Source organism: Myiozetetes cayanensis, unplaced genomic scaffold (genome assembly GCF_022539395.1).
Source record: "Myiozetetes cayanensis isolate MyiCay16 unplaced genomic scaffold, myiCay2020 scf30, whole genome shotgun sequence".
Taxonomy (NCBI): Eukaryota; Metazoa; Chordata; class Aves; order Passeriformes; family Tyrannidae; genus Myiozetetes; species Myiozetetes cayanensis.
The window spans coordinates 2,062,831-2,082,611 of record NW_026087522.1 but is presented as its reverse complement, the minus strand read 5'-3'; the positions used below and the strand labels follow the sequence as shown (position 1 = coordinate 2,082,611).

Genomic DNA, 19,781 nt, shown 5'->3' with positions numbered 1-19,781 from the left:
CGCCCGGACCCGCCCCCGGCACTCCCGGCACCGGGGCTTCCCTCTCTCCTGAAAACGCTGGATTTTTAGACGCCCCCTCGGGCGGGGAGAGCAGGGTTTGAGTGCAGTCACTGCTGTCTGCAGCCCCACACGGGGCTCCTGAATCCCTGGAGCATCCCACGGGATCCACATTCACCACTTTGGTGCCTTTGCCCCCTTTCTCTTCGCCAGCCCCTCGGGGACGTGTCCCTGTGCCACCAGGACACGTTCCTGTCCCCAGGGCACCACACTGGAGAGCTGGGGTGCCTGCCTGTCTGCCTGGGGACACAGACCCTGGGACCAGCACTTGTACCACGTTATTTATTGGAGGGGAAGGTCTGTGCCCTCTCCCAGTGCCACTGGGTGGGGTGGGTGAGTGGGGAACACTCGTGGGCGCCCACCAGGCCAAAGAGAAACCGCCTTTGGGTGATTTTTTTATTTTGCTATCGCTTATTTTTGCTTCTGTTTGTGTGTGTGTGTTGTTTTTACCACAGCCCCGCTGGTTGTGAGTCAGTTTTAGGCCTTGAACGATTTAGACTTTGGAGTTTCTTTGTGTAAAGGAGGAAACCCCGAGGCAAATAAAAGTGAGTGTGGAGACCCACGGGACCTGGGGGTGTTTTCCTTCCTGGGTCTGAGGCTTTGCCACGGGTGTTGTGCCTGCTGGGATGGGGGAACCCAATTACCCTGGGCAGAGGGAAGCTGGGGGAGGGTGCCAAGGGCAGAGGGAGAGGATGGAGGTGGCTGCAAAACGGGTCCCCCATCCCTGTCTGTGCCCCCCACTTGGTGTCCTGGAGGCGGCTGCTGCATCCTGGCGGACAGGGCAGCACTTGTGGTGTGGTACCCAGTGTGGTACCTGCTGTTCTCCCTCCCTGGGCATCACCCTTGGTGTGGGACCCTCTCTTCGTCACCAGGGCATCTTCTTCGGTGTGTTACCCAAACTGCTACCCACTGTTGTTCCCCTAAATCTGGCACCCACTAAGGGCATCGTTTTTGGAGTGGTACCCTCTGTTCTCCCCTTCCAAGGGCATCACCCTCATCCTGGTGCCCACAGAGTGTCACTCTTGTCATAGTCCCTGCTGTTCCCCTCGCCTGGCATCACCTTCTGGGTGGTACCCACTGTAGTAACCCCTGTTATCCCCCCAGGGTATCACCCTCAGCCTGGTGCCCCCTGTTCCCCCCAAGACCACCCCCCTCAGAGCGGGTCCCCAGCTTGGTCCCCCCTGTTCTCCCTGCTGGGGGCCACCACTCCAGCCCCCCCCAGGGCCGTGCCCCCTCCCCATAATTGCCTTGCTCTGTGACAATGCCCGGGGCGGTGGCAGCCGGACCCTGGGGGGGCCGTAATCCCTGAGCCGGGGCTCCCCCAGCCCCTACAAAGCCCCGCCAGCACAATGTGGGGGTGGGGGGAGAAAATTATAACAGTTTGAGTTAAATGAAGCTTTAAAGCAGGAGGGAAATGCAACACCCAGCAATTAGGGGCGAACAAAGCGCCCGGCGCCGCTGCCCAGGTGTGGCGGCCGGAATTAGCCGAGCGGCCACGGGGATTTCATTTTGTGTCCCCCCCCCCGCCCTCTCCCGTTTCCTTCGGCCCCACAGCCCCGGCTCCTTGTTCCTGCAGGAATTCGAGACGTTCTTGAAAGGAGAAGGCTTTGAGAAAGGAGCCGACTGGGTCCGGACCCTCCCTGCCCCCGCCGCCCCCTCCCCAATTTCGCCCAAGCTTCAAAGGTAGAGGAGTTCCCTTTGTGTAATCTCCGCTTTAATTTTCCCCCCTCCTCGTCCCTTTTCTTTTATTTTTTTTTTTTTAATTTTTTTTTCTCTCTTCTCCTTCCCAAGCCCTTCCTCTCTTTTCTTTCAGGGTTTTCCCCTTCCTCCCCTCTCTTTCTTCTCGACCTCCCGGGATAGAAAGGGCTCGGAAGGGTGAGTCCTTTTTAATTATGGCTGGGGAAGGAGGAAAAAAAAGAAAACCTCACACTGCTTCTTTCTTGTTTTTTGAGGTGAGACCTGGGGCGGGGGGTGGAGGTGGGGACGGGAATGTCCTCTGTGCAGAAAGTGCACTGGAGGGTGTCTCTCCCTGACACGCCGTGTCCAGCCTTTCCCAGGGCTTTGCTCTCCCGTGGGATGCTCGAGGGGCTGAGGATGCTGGAGGGGGCTGGGGGGGGCTGCCCAGCCAACAAGGACCACTCCCCAGAGCACCCACCTGGCTGCAGAGGTGAGGGGTGTCAGCCCCCCACCCCACTACCCCCCAAATCCCACGATCCTTGTGCCTGCCCCACGGGGTCCCAGCTGTGACAGAGGGGTCCCATGAGCTGGACTGGAGGTGTCTGTCCCCAGGTTGGGGCTGGTGTCCCCTGGGATGTGGGGAGCACCCAGAACAGCCCTTGTAGGGTGACTGCCCTTGCAAACCCAGGAGGTGGTGGTGGTGTGGGGGGGCTATAGGGCAATTTTGGGTCAGGCAGCTGCTTCACAGAGGGGCACAGGGGGCTGTGTCCCCCCTGGGAGTGTGGGAATGCTCCTGCAGGGCAGCAAGGCCGAAGGAGACTCCTGCACCCCCTCCATCCCTCACTGAACCCAAATGACGCTCCTGCACCCCCTCCATCCCTCCCTGAGTCCAGAGGCTGCTCCTATTCCCCCTCCACCGCCGGCTGAGGCCGAAGGATGCTCCTGCACATCCTCCGTGCTCCATCCCGCGGGCTGCGGCGGGAGGCGGTCGCTGTGGCAACGTGCCGTGCGGCGCAGGGGAGGGGATGCTCGGCGCACGGATGGCTCCCGGCGGACGGGCAGCGCTGCCCGCGGCGGGCCGTGGGCTCCCCTGAAGGTAGGGCCGCGCTCCCCGCGCCCCCACACCCCCTTTACCCCCCTCCCCAGCGGCATCCTCCTGCCTTAGGCCTGGCTTTGGGAGCGCCGCTTTGGGACCAGGGGTGACCCAGCGGGGCCGGGCGGGGGGGTTTGGCTTTGGGTGGGTGCGTGATCCGGTGCGCGCGGGATAAGTGCATTCCCAAACTCCTCCCTCCCTGCCTCCCTGTGGGCACCCCGGGGTGCGGGATTGGGGAGAGGGGGGGGTTGCCGAGCCCCCCGCGGGTGCCACGGCGGGTTCAGGCGGCCCCGGGCGCAGGTGGCGGCCGCCCGAGCAGCCGCTGCGATCGTCTTCATGCTTGAGAAACTGGGTTAGTGGTGGTGAAGGGGAGGGTGTGGAGGCGGCCACGGCCTCGATTATTCATGGGCACGGCCCCGGGGGGCGGCTGGGGCCGGCGGAGCCCCCTCAGCGCGGGGGTGCGGCGGCATCTCGGGCCGCGCGTGGATCGGCGAGCCGGGCTGGCCCTGGCGCCGAGGGACACGTGTGTGCCTCCCCCCGGGGGTGCATCCCCCCGGGTGTTCACCCCTGGGCGTGTATCCCCCCAGATGTGCATCCCTGAGTGTGTATCCCCCCCAGATGTGCGTCCCTGGGTGTGTTCCCGCCCTCTCAGGTGTGTCCATCCCCGCTGTGCATCCCCCTGGGTGTGCATCCCCCCGAGGGTGCTTCCCCCCACCCAGAGGTGCTTCCAGGGGGTCCGGCAGCCCTCCCCTGAGCCAGGACGGGAGCTGAGGTGGGGAATGGCAGGAGCAGAGCGCTGGGGATGGGACCCAGAGAGGGAGCTGCTGTCAGCAGGCTGCTCTTCCCACACAGAGCCGGGAATAGACGCTGGATCCCAGCGCTGCGGCACCAACGCAGCCCCGCCGCCCCCGGGGGAGGGGGGGTCCAGCCGTGGCACCGTTCCCGTGCCGGGTGCCTGGAGCCTCAGCCAGGCCCATGTTCCCCAGGGGCTCCAGGGGGATTAGAGATGGTCACAACCTCCTTGCCCTGCCCCAGCCCAGCCCTGCGGGCTCATCCCAAGGACAGGGGTTGTGCTCACGGGATGTACGGGGGCTCAGGATGTGCGGGGGGAGCATCAGCCCTCCCTGCCGGAGCCCAGGGCTTGATTTTGGCAGGTGCTCAGCATCTCCCGGCCCTCCCTGGGCTCCGCTGGCCCCGCGGATGGAGAAGATTTCCCCTCCCAGGGCAGCGGGGGGGTGGGCGCCGCCCTCGCAGCACCCCCAAACCCAGCCTGGGAGTCGGGTTGGATGCCAGGTGCACCCCAACACCCCCCCACAGCCTGCCGCAGCCCAGTGGGGTGCTCAGCTCCCCCGATCGGGGCTGGGGGTACCCAAACCCCGGCGAGGGGCTGGGGGGGGAAGCAGGGACTGCCGTGCCCAGTTGGCAGCAGGGGCTGCAGGGGGGTGCCGGGGGTCCGGGCTGCTCCTGGCAGCGGGGCAGGCCGGGTTATCGCTGTTTTCCTCCCTCTTTGTGCCGGGGAAGCGGGAGGAGCGGGAGCCAATAACTGCTTCGTCATGATGCCGGCTAATTCTCCTCTTGTTGGGAAAGGGACTGAGCCAGCAGCGAGCGAGGTGGGGAGAGGCGAGCGGCACCCACGCAACCCATCCACCCGCCCATCCATCCATCCACCCATCCATCCATCCATCCATCCATCCGCCCGTCCATCCACGCGCTCCTCCACCCCTCCACGCAGCCTCCCACGCACCCACCCCCGCCCACCCCGCCGCGGTTATCGGGCGGCGGGCGGCGGGGCTGGCGCTGGCAGATAGGCAGGCTCGTTCGCTCGCCCTCTCGCCCGCCCCGCCGTCACGCTCTCGGATGCGCCGCAGCCGCCGCAGCCCCGGTGGCCCACGCGCGATCGGGTGGCCGGGCGAGCAGAGCGAGCCGAGGGCGTCCCCCCGCAGCCCCCCGCGGCCGGAGGGATGCGGTGTCTCCGCGCGTAGGTGAGTGAGTGGGGGACACGGACGCGGGTGGGGGGGATGGTTCGCCGCGGCCGGTCTTTGCTTTCCGTCTCGGTTTTTTTTTTTTTTTTCGGTGCCGCCGCTCCCTCTTTCCCGGCTCTCCCGGGGGACCGGGGGGAGGGGGGCTGAAGGGAGCCCCCCCTGCCCTTGCCGAGGGGACAGGAAGGGCGGTGACCCGAGGGGGGGACGTGGGGACGGGGGGTTCCATCGCCCACCCCTCACCTGAGCCCCCTCCCCTCGCCCGGGGCATCACAGTGCTCCACATCCCCCCCCTCCCAGGGACACCCCCTGCCCTCCTTCTCTGGGGACAGTGCCATGGGCACCACGTATCCCAGGGGAGGAGGTCAGGACAGCCCTGCCATTCCCAGCCCCACTTGCAGAGTGAGCTTGTGAGGTCTCAGCGCTGTTGGAGGGGGGGGCCACTCCCCATCCCACACCCCCTCCCACACCCCGTGAAGGGCTTTGATGCTGCCTGGCCGTGGTGGTCGGAGTTTTGCCATGGACATGGGATTTTGGAGTCTCCCCCCCATTCCCAGCTCCTCCAGGCCCCATCCAACACCACCCCCGGCAAAGCACCAAGGGGCCGGGCTACCTGGAGGGGAGGAATTTGGGGTGCAAAACGCGGCCCCCTCCAGTTCTTGGCTACAAATGGAACCACCTGAAACCAAGGGGGTTCAGCCCCAGGCTGTGGGCGTGCAGGGTGGGTGCTCAGGCAGTGCTAATTCCAGCCTCTCCCGGGAAAAACTCGGGCCACCAGCTGCCACCTCGGGCCCGGGGACCCCCCGGCCACATCCCCAGTGTCCTGCCAGGTGGGTGCCTCGCTGTGACAGCCCCATGCCCAGTGTTGGGGTGCCCAGGACCCCCCCACAAACCCCGAGGTTCTCGATGCTGGGCATCCCTGGGGGCTGTTCCTGGAGAACTGGCAGAAATGGGGGTGGTCTTTGGGGGCCGGGGGGCGCCACCGGACCCCCACGGGGAGCCCCGCAGGGCGCGGCCTCCGCACACACCCCCAGCGGGTCCCTCCGCGTGCGGGATGAGCAGGCTAATCCCACTCTAATCCCAGATTACGTGCCACGTGAGGCGCGGCCCAAAGCGGGGCTGCGGCGTGGCCAGCAGGGCAGGGGGGCCGGGGCTGGACCCCTCCCACCCCCCCCAACCAGGAGCTTTGGGGTGAGGGGTCGTGAATCCCCGCTCTAAACTTGTCTGAGGGCTCGGAGCCTCCTGGCAGCGCTGAGGGAGCAGGAGAGCGGGTGGGTTGGCCCAGATTCCTTGGAGGGGAGGGAACCGAGGAGGTGGAAATGCCTCCTCTTCGCCTCCATCCGCCCCTGGATGGGGTGGGTGGGTTGCTGCTCCTGCAACCCGGGAAACGGAGGCTCGGAGCATCCCCGTGTCCGCCTTCCCTTCCATCCCAGGGATGGAAAAAGCCCCGGGGCCAGGCGCTGCCAGCTGGTGGCTTTTAAGGCCACCAGGGTCCCCGAGCGGGGTGCAGTGGCACGGAAGCGATGGGCTGGGCTGTCAGCAGCCAAGGGGTCGGTCCCGTCGCCGGGAGATGCTCCGGAGGGGATGGAAAAGGGAGAAACAGGACAAAGGAGGAACCGGACACCGTTCGGCCGCGGGTCGGGGACCCACGTGCTCCCGTGGTCGCGATCAAGTTGCCGGTGGGGCCCCACGTGTGGCGGTGCCTCGGCTTTCCCCCGGTGGAGGATGCTCCGGGCCTCTCCTGGGCTGTGTTTGTTTGGGGTTTGTGTCGGGAGGAGGAGCAGGAGGAGGCCGGGGATGGGCTGGGCTGGGAAACACCGGACGCCGTTCCCAGGGCTGGCGGGAACCGTCTGTTCGGGGAACTTGTGACCTCGCGTGTTCCCCCCCCGCCACTTCCAGCGCTGGCCGGGAGCCGGGGAGGCTGCGGGAACACCGCGGAGCTCCTGCCCTGCACCCCGCCAAGGGCGAGGAAGGGAGGATGAGGAGGAGGACGAGGGGAGGAAGGCCGGGGGGTCCCTGCCCGCTCCCCCGCGGGCAGCTGGGGGTGTTCTCCCAGCCTGGCCCCTGGCCCAGGGCCGGGCACTGATGGCTTTGGCGGCTGTGAAAAGTCAAATCCGGATTTCCTCGGGGTGGGGAGGAGGGAACCGGCCTCTTCCCGCTGCAGCACAGCCCTCGCCACGGACCCCCCCTCCGGGGACGGGAGGAGGTGGGGGACACCGGCACCCCCACATCCCGGTGAGCCCCCTCCCGCACGTGTCCTGTCTGTCTGTCCGTCCCTCCCTCCTCCACCGCTCTTCCCGTGACTCCCTGCCCGGCTCCTTTCCCTCGCTGGGTACCCTCAGCATCTCCCCGCGAGGGGGGCACGGCGTGTCCTCCCCCCACGCCACTTCTCCCCTCTCTCTCTCTCACCCTCCTGGCCGGGAAAATCCCAAACACGCTTATCTCGGGAACACGCGGAGCACCTGCCAGCGGGGTTGCGGGGAGATTGGATGTTGCCATGGGGAGCGCGGCTGCCATCGGGGCGGTGGCTCCCTGCCTGCGCCAGATAAGATGTCCCCGCGTCCCCTAGCGCGGGGAGGGGGGATGACACACGGACACACACACCGTGGCCGAGCTGGTTGTGCAGCCCTGGCACCCTTCGCCAGGTTTTTGGCATCGCTCCGCACCCCCCCCCATCCTCCTCCCGACTCGGGGTTGTTTTCCGTCCCCTCCGGCATCCGCATCCAGCCGTCCCCGCACCCCCCTCCCGCCGCTCCGCCGCTTCCTCCGCCATCGCATCCATCTGCTCGCTGCCACCGCGGCCCCGACGGTGTCCCAAACGCCCCCGGGGGGTGTGACCGGAGGCCGGGGGGCTGCCCTGGCCCCGCCGCTGGAAAGTGTGAGCTCATGGATGTGCCCGGACAATGCCGCCTTGTGCCGCGCTCGGTGCCGATCCCGTCCCACCGACCCCCGGCCCTGCAGACCCTCGGGGGTGGGGGGTGGGGGGTGTGAGTGGGTTAAAACCCCTCCCCGGTGATGAACCTGGGGGTAATTTGTGGCGGGGCGGGGGTCCTCAGGGAGGGGAGGTGGAGCTGCCGGTGGGGCCTCCTCGTGCTGGGCTGGACCCTCGTGCCGGCAGCGGGAGGATGCTCCTGGGTTCCTCAAACCTGCTCCTTCTCCATCTCCGCAGCCCACAGGGGGTGATTCACCCCCTCCCGGGAGCCGTGGGGCTGGGGGACAGCAGGGTTGGGGTCCCCAGAGGTGGTGACAGCCCCCCCAGCCCACGCCCAGGGTCGGGGCTCAAGGCCGGAGGGCTCCGGTGCTGCCACTGCTGCTGTTGTTGTTGCCCGGCTCGCACGAGGCTTTTCCCGACTCCCTCCCCCTCCCGAAGGAGAAGTTTTGAGGAGAATGGGGAATTTTCCCCTTTGTGTGCGGCATTGTGGGTGTGAAGCACAGCGAGGGCCGAGGCCCCGGGGGGCTGCGGGGGGCTGAGCACAGCACGCCCGTCCCGCTCCCGCTGGAGCCTTCTCGAGGCCGCCGGACAAAAGGGCGTCATTCCCGCTGCTCCCGCTTGCCAGCACTGTCAGCAGCCACCAGGCAGCCGGCACGGGCAGGGGACACACGGCCGGGCACCGGGGTCCACAGGGACAGCGCGGGGGGGGATGAGGTGGAGCTCCACCTTCCTGTGAGTCACCGTCACCTCTCCCGTCTCTCCCTTTGCAGAGGGAATTTCCGAGCCCCAGCCTGGTGTCGGCGCCCAGAGGGATGTGGAGCCACAGAGGCAGCGGTGAGTGCCCCACGCCTGTCCCCCCTGCCTGGGGGACGGTGGCACCCCCTGGGAAGCCTGTCCTGCTGCCAGCTCAGCGATATTTGGCAGTGAGGAATGTGCCAGCCTCGTGCCACCTTAGGGTTTGGTGTCCAGGGGGCTGCCGGGCTCAGCCCCATGGCAGGAGGGTGGTGGGAGATGGGCACCTCGCCCCTGACCAGCATGGGGTGTGCTCTGTGCCCACCCTGGCTGTGCCCCCAGCCCTCTGCTGTCCCCACAGGACCCTGTGACTGACACAACCTCTCCTGCCCACAGCTGAATGGAAAGACTGCAGAAGGTAAGGGAGGGGTTGTGGGTGGGTCCCAGGGGGTCGTGGGCAGGGTGCTGGGGGTCCAGAAAGGGTGCTGGGGGTCCAGAAAGGGTACTGGGTGTTTAGAAAGGGTGCTGAGGGTCCAAGCAGGGGTTGGGGGTACAGGCAGCCGCTGGGGGTACAGACAGGGTGCTGGGGACATGCAGGCAGTGGCTGGTGGCCAAGGACATGGGCAGTCATGGGATGCCCCTAGCAGGGCCCTGCCTTCCTCCTCCTCCTCCTCCTCCATCCCAGCCTGGCAGCACCATCTAGTGGCAGCGTGTCCTGGCTAAGCCACTGTCCCCTGCCCCCAGAGGAGCAAAGGAGACCCCAGAAATCCCCAAGAAATCTTTTGCACTGAGGTCCATGGGCACAGTGGTGTCCCCAGGCCCTTCCTGCCATGACCTGGGTTCCCAAACACAACCCTGAGCCCCTTCCTGGCCTCAGACGTCTCCTTTCCCATCCAGCAGCCACTGACCTCCCCTGGGAGCGTCTGTTCTTCCCGAGGGTCCAGCGTTCCCGGATCGCCCTCCAGCATCGTGGTAAGAAGCCATTCCCACCTTCCCACCGCATCCCTCCATCCATGGGGACAGGATGCACCTCCCCAAACCCCCTCCATCACCCCAACAGGGCCACAGAAAACGTCAGCCCTCCCTGTTCCCAAAATACCCCCTTTCTGCCCTCAGAACCAAGGCGTTTTCCCTCCTTTCCAGGCCAAAATGGACAACGAGGTCCTGGGGTACAAGGACCTGGCTGCCATCCCTAAGGACAAGGCGATCCTGGACATCGAGCGGCCCGACCTGATGATCTACGAACCCCATTTCACCTACTCGCTCATGGAGCACGTGGAGCTGCCCCGGAGCCGGGAGGTCAGGATGCCCCTGGGCCCCTTCTGTCCCCTGGGTGTTTGGTTTTTTTTTTGGGGGGGGTTGAGGAGGGGTCAGGGGAGGAATCCCAGCTGTGGGGCTGCTGGAATAAAGTGGAATAAAATGCTTCTTGCCTCCTGCAGCGCTCCCTGTCTCCCAAATCCATCTCTCCCCCTCCGTCTCCGGAGGTGAGTAACGAGGAGGGGGGGAATTCCAAGGAGGATGCTGGATTTGGGGGGAACCAGAGGGGGTGGACTGGCTGATCACTGATCCCTGTGTGCCCACAGGTCATCCGGGAGTGGCTGGAGAGCCGGCCCCCCACCAGCACCCCCCTGCCCACCTCGCGCCAGGGCGGCTCCTCCACCCGCAGCAGCGTCCAGCACTTCCACCGACCCGGTACGGCCCCCCTGGCACCGGGACCCCCCCCAACAGAGCCCTCCTGGTGCTGCCAAACCCACCCTGGGGGGCCCTGCACAGCCACGAGCTCCCGTTCCCCACTCTCCAACCCCCTTTTCCCCTTCCAGAGACCGACACGACAGAGCTCAACATCTACAAGAAACCTCCGATCTACCGGCAGAAAGGTGAGTGTGTGTGTGCGTGTGGGGGGTCTGTCCTGTGGGATGGGGCGCCCCAAAAGGCACTGCCTCACCCCTAACCCCTCATCCCACAGACCACCATTCCAGTGCCCACCACGGGAAGCATCTCATAGAGGACCTGATCATTGAGTCCTCCAAGTTCCCGGCGGCGCAGCCCCCCGACCCCAACCAGCCCGCCAAGATCGAGACCGACTACTGGCCGTGCCCCCCGTCCCTGGCCGTCGTGGGTAGGTGGGAACGGGGGGGGTTACCCCACTCAGAGACCCTGTGGGGTGATGGGAAGGGCTCTGACAGCCCCCCTGTGCCTGCAGAGACGGAGTGGAGGAGGAGGATGGCCTCCAAGAGAGGGGAGGAGGAGGACGAGGACCTGACGGAGGAGATGAAGAACCTGCGAGAGCTCCAGAAGCAGGAGCTGAGCAAGGTGAGGGGCAGAGCAGTCAGGTGGAGCCTCAGGAGGGGCTGGGGGCGTGTTGATGTTGCTCCCAACCCACATGCCCTTCATCCCCAGGTCACCTCCAACCTCGGGAAGCTGATCCTGAAGGAGGAGATGGAGAAATCTCTCCCAATCCGGAGAAAAACCCGCTCGCTGCCGGACCGGACGCCCTTCCACACGTGTACGTGGGGTGTTCCTCCTGCAGCCCAGCCCTTCCCTGCCTCACCTGCTGGCTCTGGCTGCCTGCACCCCTGCCTGGACCTCCTGCACCCCTACCTGCACCTCCCAATCCCTGCCTGCACCTCCCTCACCCCTACCTGCCCCCCTGACCATCTCTCCTCTCTTCCAGCCCTGCACACGAGCTCCAAGAGCTCCTCCCTGCCGGCCTCAGGCAGGAGCACCCTCACCCGGGTGAGTGGGCAGCAATGCCCCCCCCCTACTTCTGGGGTCGTGCCCCACCCTGGACAGGCTCTGGGGGTGGCCCTGCTCTGACCCTGTCCCCTGTCCCCCTGCAGCTGCAGTCGGCAGAGTTCGGCTCGGCAGGGAGCGAGAAGGGCAGTCCAGGTGAGGATCAGCCCGTGGAACGGGGGTGATATTGGGGAGAGGGGTAGTGGGGGGTCCCAGGGGATGGGGGATGTCCCAGTGATATGGAGATGTCTTGGAAGTGTTGGAGTGTCCCAGGGGATGTGTAGATGTCTGGGGGGGATGTGGAGATGTCCTGGAGTTGTTGGGGTGTCCTGGGGGATGTGGGATGTCTGGGGGGGATGTGGGGATGTTCCAAGGGATTAGGAGTGCTGGGGCAAACCTGGGCTCAACAGAGGGCTCAGCCCTGCTCCTCTCTGTTTCCCAGCCCTGCAGGTAAGAACTCACCTGGCTGCCAGGACGGAGACCCAGCGAGAGGGTGACGTATGATGGGATGGGGGGCACACACCGGGGACACCTCTGGGACTGATCCCAGGGGGAGAGGGGGCACCTGGAGGTGGGAGGGGGGCTGTGCCATGCCAGGTTGGAGCCCATCACCTTGGCATCAGTTCAGGTGGGGCAAAGCAGCCCTTTGGGGAGGGGGGGCCAGGCTGACACCAGGCTTTGCCCCCCCAGAACGGCCAGCGTGGGCGCATGGACAGAGGGAACTCCCTGCCCAGCATGTTGGAGCAGAAGGTGAGCAGGGCTATGGGGGGAGGCTTGGATGGGCTGGGAGGGCTTGGATGGGCTGGGAGGGCTTGGATAGGGCCATGAGAGGGTCTTACAGCCGTGTGTGCCCCCTCCCCCTTGCAGATCTACCCCTATGAAATGCTGATGGTGACAAACCGAGGCCGTGTGAAGCTGCCGCCCGGCGTGGACAGGACCAGGCTGGAGGTAGGGACCATGCCAGGGTTTTTTGGGGGGGTATGGAGGGGGTCCCTGCACCCATCACCATCCCCTCTGCCCCCCACAGAGACACCTGTCCCCCGAGGATTTCCTGAAGGTCTTCGAGATGCCCCCGGAGGAGTTCAGCAAACTGGCCCTCTGGAAGCGCAACGAGCTGAAGAAGAAAGCGTTCCTGTTCTGAGCCCCGCCCGGCCCCCAGCTCAGTCCGTGTCGCGCCCTGTACCCGCTTTAGGGCTCTCAGCCGGTTTTTAGGGTGTCCCCCACCCCCACCCCTTTCCCACACCCCCAGATCTGCTGCCCCACCCCTCACCTGGTCTCGCTCCTCCAGTGGGAAACCAGGCCAGGGCAGGGGGGGTGGGATTGAACCTGCCTCGCCACGGGGTGATGGGGCAGCCCCCGCCCCAGGGCAGGCACGGTTCAGCCAGGAGGGGTGGTTTGGGGGGGGCTGTCTGGGTTTTGTGCCCCCTTTCTGCCCCCCAAATTGCCCCCCCCCCAGGGACTGCTGGCAGGGGCAGTGCCTGGCTCTGCTTTTGGCCAGCCTGGAGCGCATGGGCTCCGGTGGGTGGGCACTGGGTGGGGGGGGTTCCCTCCTCCCTGGGGGTCTGCTGCCTTCAGCCCCCTCAGCCTGGCTGCCCCTGTGCCCCCCAGGGTGCCCCTGTGCCCCCAGGGGTGCTCCTCCCCACCCTGAGACTTGGGAAGAGCCTGAGGGCCGACTCACTGCCAGACTGATGTTCTCCTGGGAAAAAAAACAGGCTGCCATCCCACCTTGCTCCACTCCAGCCCCCCACCCCTCACTTTTGACACCCCCCGGGTCCCTCCCGTGCCAGCTGCTGCAGCGAGGGCCCCCAAGGACACTGCCAAACCCACCTGGCACCGGGCTGGAGCAGGGTAGGGCTGGGAGGGGGGTGAGGGGGAGCACGCGGGATGAGTTGGGGGGGGTCCCAGTGGGATCCTGAGGCAGCTCCCGGTGCATTTCCGTGGGCAGATGTGCCCAGGGGGCAGGGGATGCACTGGGGGTGGTAGAGCAGGGGAAGGGGGGGATGCACTTGGGGGGGTGCAGGAGGGCACGGGGGCGATAAACTGGGCAACGACGAATCGGGGCAATGGATTGGAGCAGGGCACGGCTCGATGGGCACCGTGGCCACCGGGGGGCTGGGCAGTGTCCCTGTCCCCATTCCCCCTTCTCCTGGCCGCGCAGGCAGGGCTCGGCACCAGGCAGCACCTCCCCTTCTCACAGCCCTCCCCTCTCCCCGCACACGTTTTGGGCAGGACCCCTCTCCCCTCCACCCCGCACCAACCCCCTCCCCACCACGCTCCCCGGTTTCTGTTTCCAGCCACTTTCCAGCCGCTAGACCTTGTTGGGATGTAAAGAATGTAATTTATCGGGAATTCACTGGCCCATACTTGCCTTTCACTGCTACAAACGACATATCTATAAATATATATATAAATATGGGTTGTTTTCGGACTGGACTACAGTGATTCACTTTCTCTGTTTTTGTTAGAGTTTATTTTATTTGCTGGTGTCGGAGAATCCGCGTGAGAGTGATTTTTTGCTTACAATTAAAGGTGAAATGGCTTTATCCGGCCCGGCTCCGCTGCTTTGCTTCCCCCACCCCTCCTTCCCGAACCCAAAATCACCCCAGACCCCCCGTTCTCCCCGAGCCCGGGTCCCTGCAGATGGCGATGGTGCTCCGAGGAGGATGCGGAGCCCTTCCCCGCCTTCCCCCCGCCCCGGCCGGGCTGTGCTGGGGGCCCTCAGGGCGTGTGCGAGCCGAGCTGGGCCGGGCCAGCGCTGCCCCGGTGCCGGTCCCGATCCCGATCCCAGTCCCGGTGCCCATCCCAATCCCGATCCCGCCGCGATGTGAGCGCTCCCGCACCATGTCCCGGCAGAGAGGTACGGAGGGGGACACAAAGCGATGCAAGGCTGAGGGAGGGGAGGGGTACAAGCCTAAAAAGGAGGGGGTTAAGAGGGTAGAGGGTGTGGGGGCTGAGTGAGGGTGCCCACGCGTGTGCGGCTGGGCGTGGGGGTGTGCGGGGGGATGCGGAAGGGGAAAAGGGGGTGCGAGGGAAGGAGGAGAGGGGGGATAAGGGGGAGAGCGGGAGTTTGGGATGGTGGAAGGTGCGGGGGGCTGCGGGAGGGGTGCTGGGGGGAGAGGAGCAGGGACGGGGTGCCCCCCAACACTGGGGTGCCATGGCCGGGGTGGGGGGTGCCAGGGCTTCTTCCAGTGCCCTCCCAGGAGCAGTTTGGGGGGTGCAGCGGCCGTGGGGGAGCGTCCCCGCCCTGGAGCGGTGGCCTGGAGCCTCCCCACATGACGGGTCACGCCGCGGGCAGGAGAGCTCGGGGCCTCCTCTGAGTCATCCCGCGCTGGGCCAGAGCCACCCCAGGGGTCCCCCTCAGAGCCGCTGCCACCGCCTCTGCACCCCGCAGCACCTCAGTGTACCGATAAAAAAATCCACGTGGACGCAGGGCAGAGGTGCCAGCCCCCGATTCCAACCCCCTTCCCGCGGGTGCTGGCATCACCCAGGGATCACGTGCCCCGCGGCATCCCTTTGGGCAGCCCATCTCCTTCCTCCCCCTCCTGGCCTTCCTCCTCCTCCTCCTCCTCCTCCTCCTCCTCCGCCCCGCGAGGATGAGGATGCGGATGCCGCGAGGATGAGGATGCCACCGTGCCGGGACATGTCCCGTGGGAGCGGGAGGCTTTGCTGGGAGACAGCGCCGTGTTTTGGGGGGAGGCGTTTTCCTCCTTCCCTGGAGACCGAGGCAGATGTTTTCCATCCCGGCTGCCTTTCCCTTGGCACGGCAGCGGGCAGCTGGCAGGAGGCCACGGGTGAGGGCAGCCCCTGCCTGCCCTGCTCTGGCCGTGGGCACCGCTGGGCACGGATTCCCTGCCCCACGGAGGGAGGAGAGTCCGGAGTGGGGGCGTGGGGCTGCAGGGAGGGCAAAAGGGTGAGTGGCCGGAGATGTCATTGCCGAGGAATTCGGCCTGGGTGGAGGAGAGGAGAGAGGGAGGGAGGGCCAAAGCCAGGCACAAGGGGCAGGGGGGACAGTCCCCATGTCCCCCATGCTGCCCGCGGGTCCCTTCAGGCAGCCCCTGCTCTCTTCCCCCACCTCCCCCCCCGCCTTTTTCCCCCAGGAAGCTGGTCCCCCCCTTCCTTTCCCTTCCCCAGTTTCCAGGGAAATCCAGATGTTTGGGCCCAGCTCCGGCATTGCTCAGCCTCGCTGCGCTGCCAGATGTTTCCTCTCCCCCCGGGCAGGGTGTGTGCTCCCAAACTGGGGACACTGGGAAGGGAAGGGGCTTCCCCCGTGCCAGCACCTCCGAGGGGGCTTCACCCACGGCCCCTGTAACGCACATGGGACCGGTGGGCTCCTTCCTCCACTCCTCCTCCTCTTCTTCCTCCTCCTCACACCGAGGAGCAGCTCGTTGGGCTGCCCAGCACAGCCCCCCGGCCCAGTCGGGAACAAACCGGCTCTGTGAGGGCACACAGAGGAGCCTTCATCACTGCGAGTCCCCAGCCCCCCTCCTCATCCTCCCCCGTGCCCCTGGGCCTGTCAATAGTGGGATTGTGCAGGGCAGGGGCAGGTGCTGGAGCCAGGGCACGACCAGTGGGATGGGACACGTAACCCCCGTGGCATCGGGGAGCCCCTGCCCGCCCTCCTCTGGTGGCTGCGGTGGCACTTCCCTGCCCCCCGCAGACCTGGACAAGCTGCTGTCGGACCTGCGGTCCTTCCTGCTCATCCTGGACCGGGAAAGCCTCAGTGCCGCGGCTCGGGCCAAGAAAAAGTCGGTGTCCGACCTCCTGTCCCGGCTGCAGAGCCCCCCGTGTGAGTGCGGGGCCGGGGGTGGGGGGAAGCCCCCGGTCGGTGCCCGGTGGGCAGCAGGGAAGGGAGCAGGGGCGGGGCTGTGACCGGGCGCTCCCCCCGCAGCAGAGGATGCAGAGTACATGATCATGCGCTGCCTCTCGCCCTCCCCGGGGACCCCGCAGGGCTGGACGAGCCCGGGTGAGTCCCACGCTCCTACCCACCCTCCTGGTGCACTGCTGGGGTTGCCCGACCCCTCGCCGCCCCGCAAAGCCACTGCCAGTCCTGCTTTCTCCCCCGCAGGATCCAGGACGGTGGATGCAGCGGGAGGGAGGGGCTGCGAGGGCCGCCCGGCCAGCGCCCCCAACCTGCACGGAGGGGTAAGGGGGGCAGTGGAGGAGGGTGGGGGCAGCACAAGGGATTGGCAGAGGGGCACCAGTGGCCATCCCTGCATTGAAACCTCGCTCCCACAGGGGTGGGAAGGTCCCCGCGGTCCCGCCCGCTCCAGGTGCCTCGGGGACCCCGCGACGCCCACGCTGGGGGCAGCACCTTCGGAGCACCCCTTCTCCCCCCAGAAAAGGCGGTGGGTGTCTCACCCTCCCCGCCGGCCGACGACCCCTACGAAGACGCCGAACCCCAGAGCCGATGTTCCGGTAAGGACCCCCCCACACCCCTTCCCCAGCCCCCAGGTGCACCCACCCCCCCTGACACCGCCCCGGCCCTCAGGCGGTGCCGACAGCGACAGCAGCCACTACGAGTCGTACGAGGAGGACGAGGACGGGGTGACGGACCGCGCCCACTACCTGAGGTGGCCGCTGAGCGGCAGCCCCGAGGCCGAGCCCCCCGGGCGCCCCGAGGCCCAGCTCTGCGGCTTCCTCTGGAGGAAGCGCTGGCTGGGACAGTGGGCGAAGCAGCTCTTCATCGTCCGGGAGCACGTGCTGCTGGTGAGGGGCTGGGGAGGAGGAGGAGGAGGGATGGGCGGGTGGATGGATGGATGGGAGCAGCTCTCCACGCCCTGCTGACTCCCCACCCTGTGCCCCCTCAGTGCTTCAGGTGTGCCGCCGACCTGCAGCCGGTGCTGGAGCTGGACCTGCGGGGCTGCCGCGTCACCTACAAGGACAAGCGAGGCAAGAAGATGCCGCACGCCCTGAAGGTGACGGGCACGGCGGGAGAGGTGCTGGTCATCGGCTTCCAGAGCCGGCAGCAGGCTGAGGACTGGAGGAAGGTTTGGAGGTGTCGCAGCCGGGCAGGAGTGGGGTGGGCAGGGAGAAACGGGGGCATGGCCCTGCTGGGGTGCTCCCTGGGGGGATGCTGGGGGGTCCTATCTGCTCCCAGCTCCCATCCCAGGGGTGTTGGAGCCCTGTTAGACAGGGAGCAGGAGCCCTGGGTGCAGCGTTTGCCGTTTCCCTCGGCAGGTGATCGAGGAGGTCAGCAGCGATGCCCCTGGAGGGCTGGCAGCCCTCAGCGCCCCAGCATCCCCTTCCTCGAGGCTCAGCAGGGTGAGCTTGTCCAGGGAGACCCAGGCATGGGAAAGGGCCAGGAGCACACCCAGTCCCATGTGCTGGCAGCCTTGCTGGGGAAGGGTTGGCTTGGGGAGGGATCAGGGTGTTGGGGGTGGTTAAACCCCTAGAGTCAGGGCTCTCTGCACCCCCAGTCTCAGCCTGCTGGCCCCCAGCTTGGCAGGGAGGAAGAGGAGGAGGAGGAGGAGCAGAGCCCTGCCTGCAGCCCACGGCCCGGCGAGGATGCCAAAGGAGGTGGGGTGCGTGGGGAGGGGGTGAGGGGGGTCCTCCTCCCCAAACACCTCCTCTGACGGGGGGCTGGCGGTCCACAGGGTTCCTGGCAGTGCGGCTGCGGGGCCGCTGGCAGCAGCTCTGGTGCGCCGTGCGCCGGGGAGCCCTGCGGATGTTCCCGGAGCCCGGCGCTGCCCAGCGCCCCGTCTGCGCCCTGCGCCTCGACGGCTGCGACGTCTCCCCCGGCGGGGCGGCCGCCGGATCCCCCCGAAACCTCCGCATCCGCATCGCCCAGCGGGGCCGGGAGCTCGCCCTGCTGCAGGTGAGGGGCCGCCGCGGTGCTCTCGTGTCCCTCCAGTGGGGCCACACGCTGAGCTTGGATCCCCTGCCCCACACCAGGCCCGGTCTGATGAGGAGAGGGAAGCCTGGCTGAAGACCCTGCGGGCCAGGGGAGGAGGGGAGCCGGCGGGTGACGGACCCCACAGCAAACCCCCCAGGCCTGGTGATGCCAGCAACTGCCCTGCTGCCGGGTAAGGAGCTTCTGGATGAGGCAGGGCCACCCCCAGCCCTCCTGCTCCTCTGTGGGGTGTGGGAATTCACAGGCCCCCTCTCCTGCTCGCAGCGGGCTGATGCTGCGCCACGTCCCAACCCCCAACACCTACATGGACGACCCCTTTGGGCAGCCCCTACCAGCTGAGACCCCCAAGCACCTCTACTCCAACGCAGAGCGGCTGCAGCAGCTGGTAACCTGCTCACAGCACCCCCGGGGTGGGGGGACGGGTTCCCACCGTCCTCTTGCCCGTGGGATTCTCCTGGATTTCCTCCCACAGCAGCAGAGCTTGGACCGGGCAGTGCAAGGGCAGCGCAGGAGACCCGTGTCTGCTCTGCCCACCTGCACCAGCAGCAACGCCCCGGGCAGTGCCCGGCCCTCAAAGGCAGGTGAGAAGGGCTGGGTGCTCCTTCCAGGGGTCCCCTCCACACCCCCTCATCCCAGGGGCTGGGGTGGGGGCTGTGGTGCCCATGAACGTGGTGTTGTGCCATGATTTCTCTGTCCTCATGCATCCTTCCCCTCCCTTCCTCCCCAACATCTTTTTGCTGCTCTTCCTCCCCAGAATCCTTCCCCTTCTCTTCCTCCTGAGCATCCTTCCTCTTCCTTTCCTCCCCAGCACCCCCACCAGCTCTCCGGGCCAGGGCTCCCAGCCCACAGCAGGCAAAGGAGAAGCCCAAACTCCAGAGCAGGGATCTTTCCCACTCCCAGCACACCCTGACACTGCCCGAGAGGAAGGGGACTCGGGATGGGCTGGACATCCTCATTGGTAGGGGGTCACACAGGGGCTCTGCCCCGGTGCCAGGGCCTGCCTGCTCCTTGTTGGAGCAACTGGCAGGGTCAAGGTGTGCCCTGGCTCGGCAGTGCCCCTGCTGTCCTTGCAGGGAAGAGAGCCTTTCCCAAGCTGGAGGAGAAGGTGGGACAGCTGGAGAGGGCCTGCCGTGTGAAGGGCAGGCTGAAAGCCGGCTCCGAGATGAACCTCCTGGCCATCGGGAAGTCGCTGAAGGGCCACATCGCTGCCACCGCCAGCTCGGCCGGCTCCGAGGTGGGGGATGCAGGATGCAGGGACGCTGAAGGCTTTGGAGGGCTGGCCTCACCCTCTCTGTGCTGTTTTCCCACCAGGGATCATTCCTCAGGCCGCTGCTGAAACGCACCACGTCGGCCAGGAGCGCCCTGAAGCCACCCCCATCACCCGTCATCGTGCAGAAGGGAAACGTGAGGCAGAAGAGGAAGGTACCCCGGGATCCAGGAGGGGTGGGAAGGGCTCAGGGTGATCCCATGGCACAGGGAGGATGAAGGGGTTGATCATTTCTGGGCTGCTCTGCAGGAGTGGGAGATGAAGTCTGCGATGTGACCGCCCGCCTGCAGATGGACCTGCTGGAGCGGGAGTCTCCCAGCTGCGCGTGGATCGCGCAGGACCAGCCTGGATTCAGCCTGGAATCTCATCTTTATCCGTCCAGTATCAACGCTACCACTACGCACATCTATTTTTTATATACAGATATATAGATCTATATACATATCAGACTCTCCCTCCGT

General features: G+C 66.4%; 3 protein-coding genes across 5 annotated transcripts; all 3 read left to right on the top strand.

Moving 5' to 3' along the window:
- Nucleotides 1-2,717: 2,717 nt before the first annotated feature.
- On the top strand, nt 2,718-11,722 carry DMTN (dematin actin binding protein). Of its 3 annotated transcripts, none has more exons than XM_050325764.1 (14): nt 2,718-2,830; nt 8,509-8,572; nt 8,832-8,888; nt 9,371-9,442; nt 9,614-9,769; nt 9,910-9,954; nt 10,054-10,162; nt 10,291-10,347; nt 10,437-10,589; nt 10,674-10,783; nt 10,871-10,976; nt 11,145-11,206; nt 11,311-11,359; nt 11,646-11,722. In XM_050325764.1, exons 3-14 carry the CDS (start codon nt 8,871-8,873, stop codon nt 11,705-11,707), a joined length of 999 nt encoding a protein of 332 aa, XP_050181721.1. In that variant the 5' UTR covers nt 2,718-2,830; nt 8,509-8,572; nt 8,832-8,870; the 3' UTR covers nt 11,708-11,722. The 3 variants fall into 3 exon arrangements, with proteins under 3 accessions (XP_050181721.1, XP_050181719.1, XP_050181720.1); XM_050325762.1 differs by having other exon boundaries at nt 9,368-9,442; XM_050325763.1 differs by lacking the exon at nt 2,718-2,830 and adding an exon at nt 4,719-4,809 and having other exon boundaries at nt 9,368-9,442.
- Nucleotides 11,723-11,785: 63 nt separating this feature from the next.
- Nucleotides 11,786-13,746, top strand: LOC126645392 (dematin-like). The gene is made up of 3 exons (XM_050325767.1): nt 11,786-11,953; nt 12,071-12,151; nt 12,231-13,746. Exons 1-3 carry the CDS (start codon nt 11,912-11,914, stop codon nt 12,342-12,344), a joined length of 237 nt encoding a protein of 78 aa, XP_050181724.1. The 5' UTR covers nt 11,786-11,911; the 3' UTR covers nt 12,345-13,746.
- A 2,864-nt stretch (nt 13,747-16,610) lies between these two features.
- LOC126645318 (actin filament-associated protein 1-like 2) lies at nt 16,611-19,729 on the top strand. The gene is made up of 12 exons (XM_050325601.1): nt 16,611-16,618; nt 16,705-16,909; nt 17,011-17,190; nt 17,381-17,464; nt 17,620-17,719; nt 17,797-18,017; nt 18,095-18,225; nt 18,318-18,634; nt 18,862-19,011; nt 19,127-19,287; nt 19,365-19,475; nt 19,570-19,729. Exons 1-12 carry the CDS (start codon nt 16,611-16,613, stop codon nt 19,594-19,596), a joined length of 1,695 nt encoding a protein of 564 aa, XP_050181558.1. The 3' UTR covers nt 19,597-19,729.
- Nucleotides 19,730-19,781: the final 52 nt, after the last annotated feature.

Excerpts from the sequence above, each read along its gene's own strand:
- DMTN (XM_050325762.1), top strand. Across the intron at positions 10,977-11,144 it reads CCGGACGCCCTTCCACACGT|CCCTGCACACGAGCTCCAAG; the intron begins GTACGTGGGGTG and ends CCTCTCTTCCAG. Across the intron at positions 11,207-11,310 it reads GCAGGAGCACCCTCACCCGG|CTGCAGTCGGCAGAGTTCGG; the intron begins GTGAGTGGGCAG and ends GTCCCCCTGCAG.
- LOC126645392 (XM_050325767.1), top strand. The coding sequence starts at position 11,912 with ATGGACAGAGGGAACTCCCTGCCCAGCATGTTGGAGCAGAAG. Across the intron at positions 11,954-12,070 it reads CCAGCATGTTGGAGCAGAAG|ATCTACCCCTATGAAATGCT; the intron begins GTGAGCAGGGCT and ends TCCCCCTTGCAG. Across the intron at positions 12,152-12,230 it reads TGGACAGGACCAGGCTGGAG|AGACACCTGTCCCCCGAGGA; the intron begins GTAGGGACCATG and ends TGCCCCCCACAG.
- LOC126645318 (XM_050325601.1), top strand. Across the intron at positions 17,720-17,796 it reads CGGCGAGGATGCCAAAGGAG|GGTTCCTGGCAGTGCGGCTG; the intron begins GTGGGGTGCGTG and ends GGCGGTCCACAG. Across the intron at positions 18,018-18,094 it reads GGGAGCTCGCCCTGCTGCAG|GCCCGGTCTGATGAGGAGAG; the intron begins GTGAGGGGCCGC and ends GCCCCACACCAG.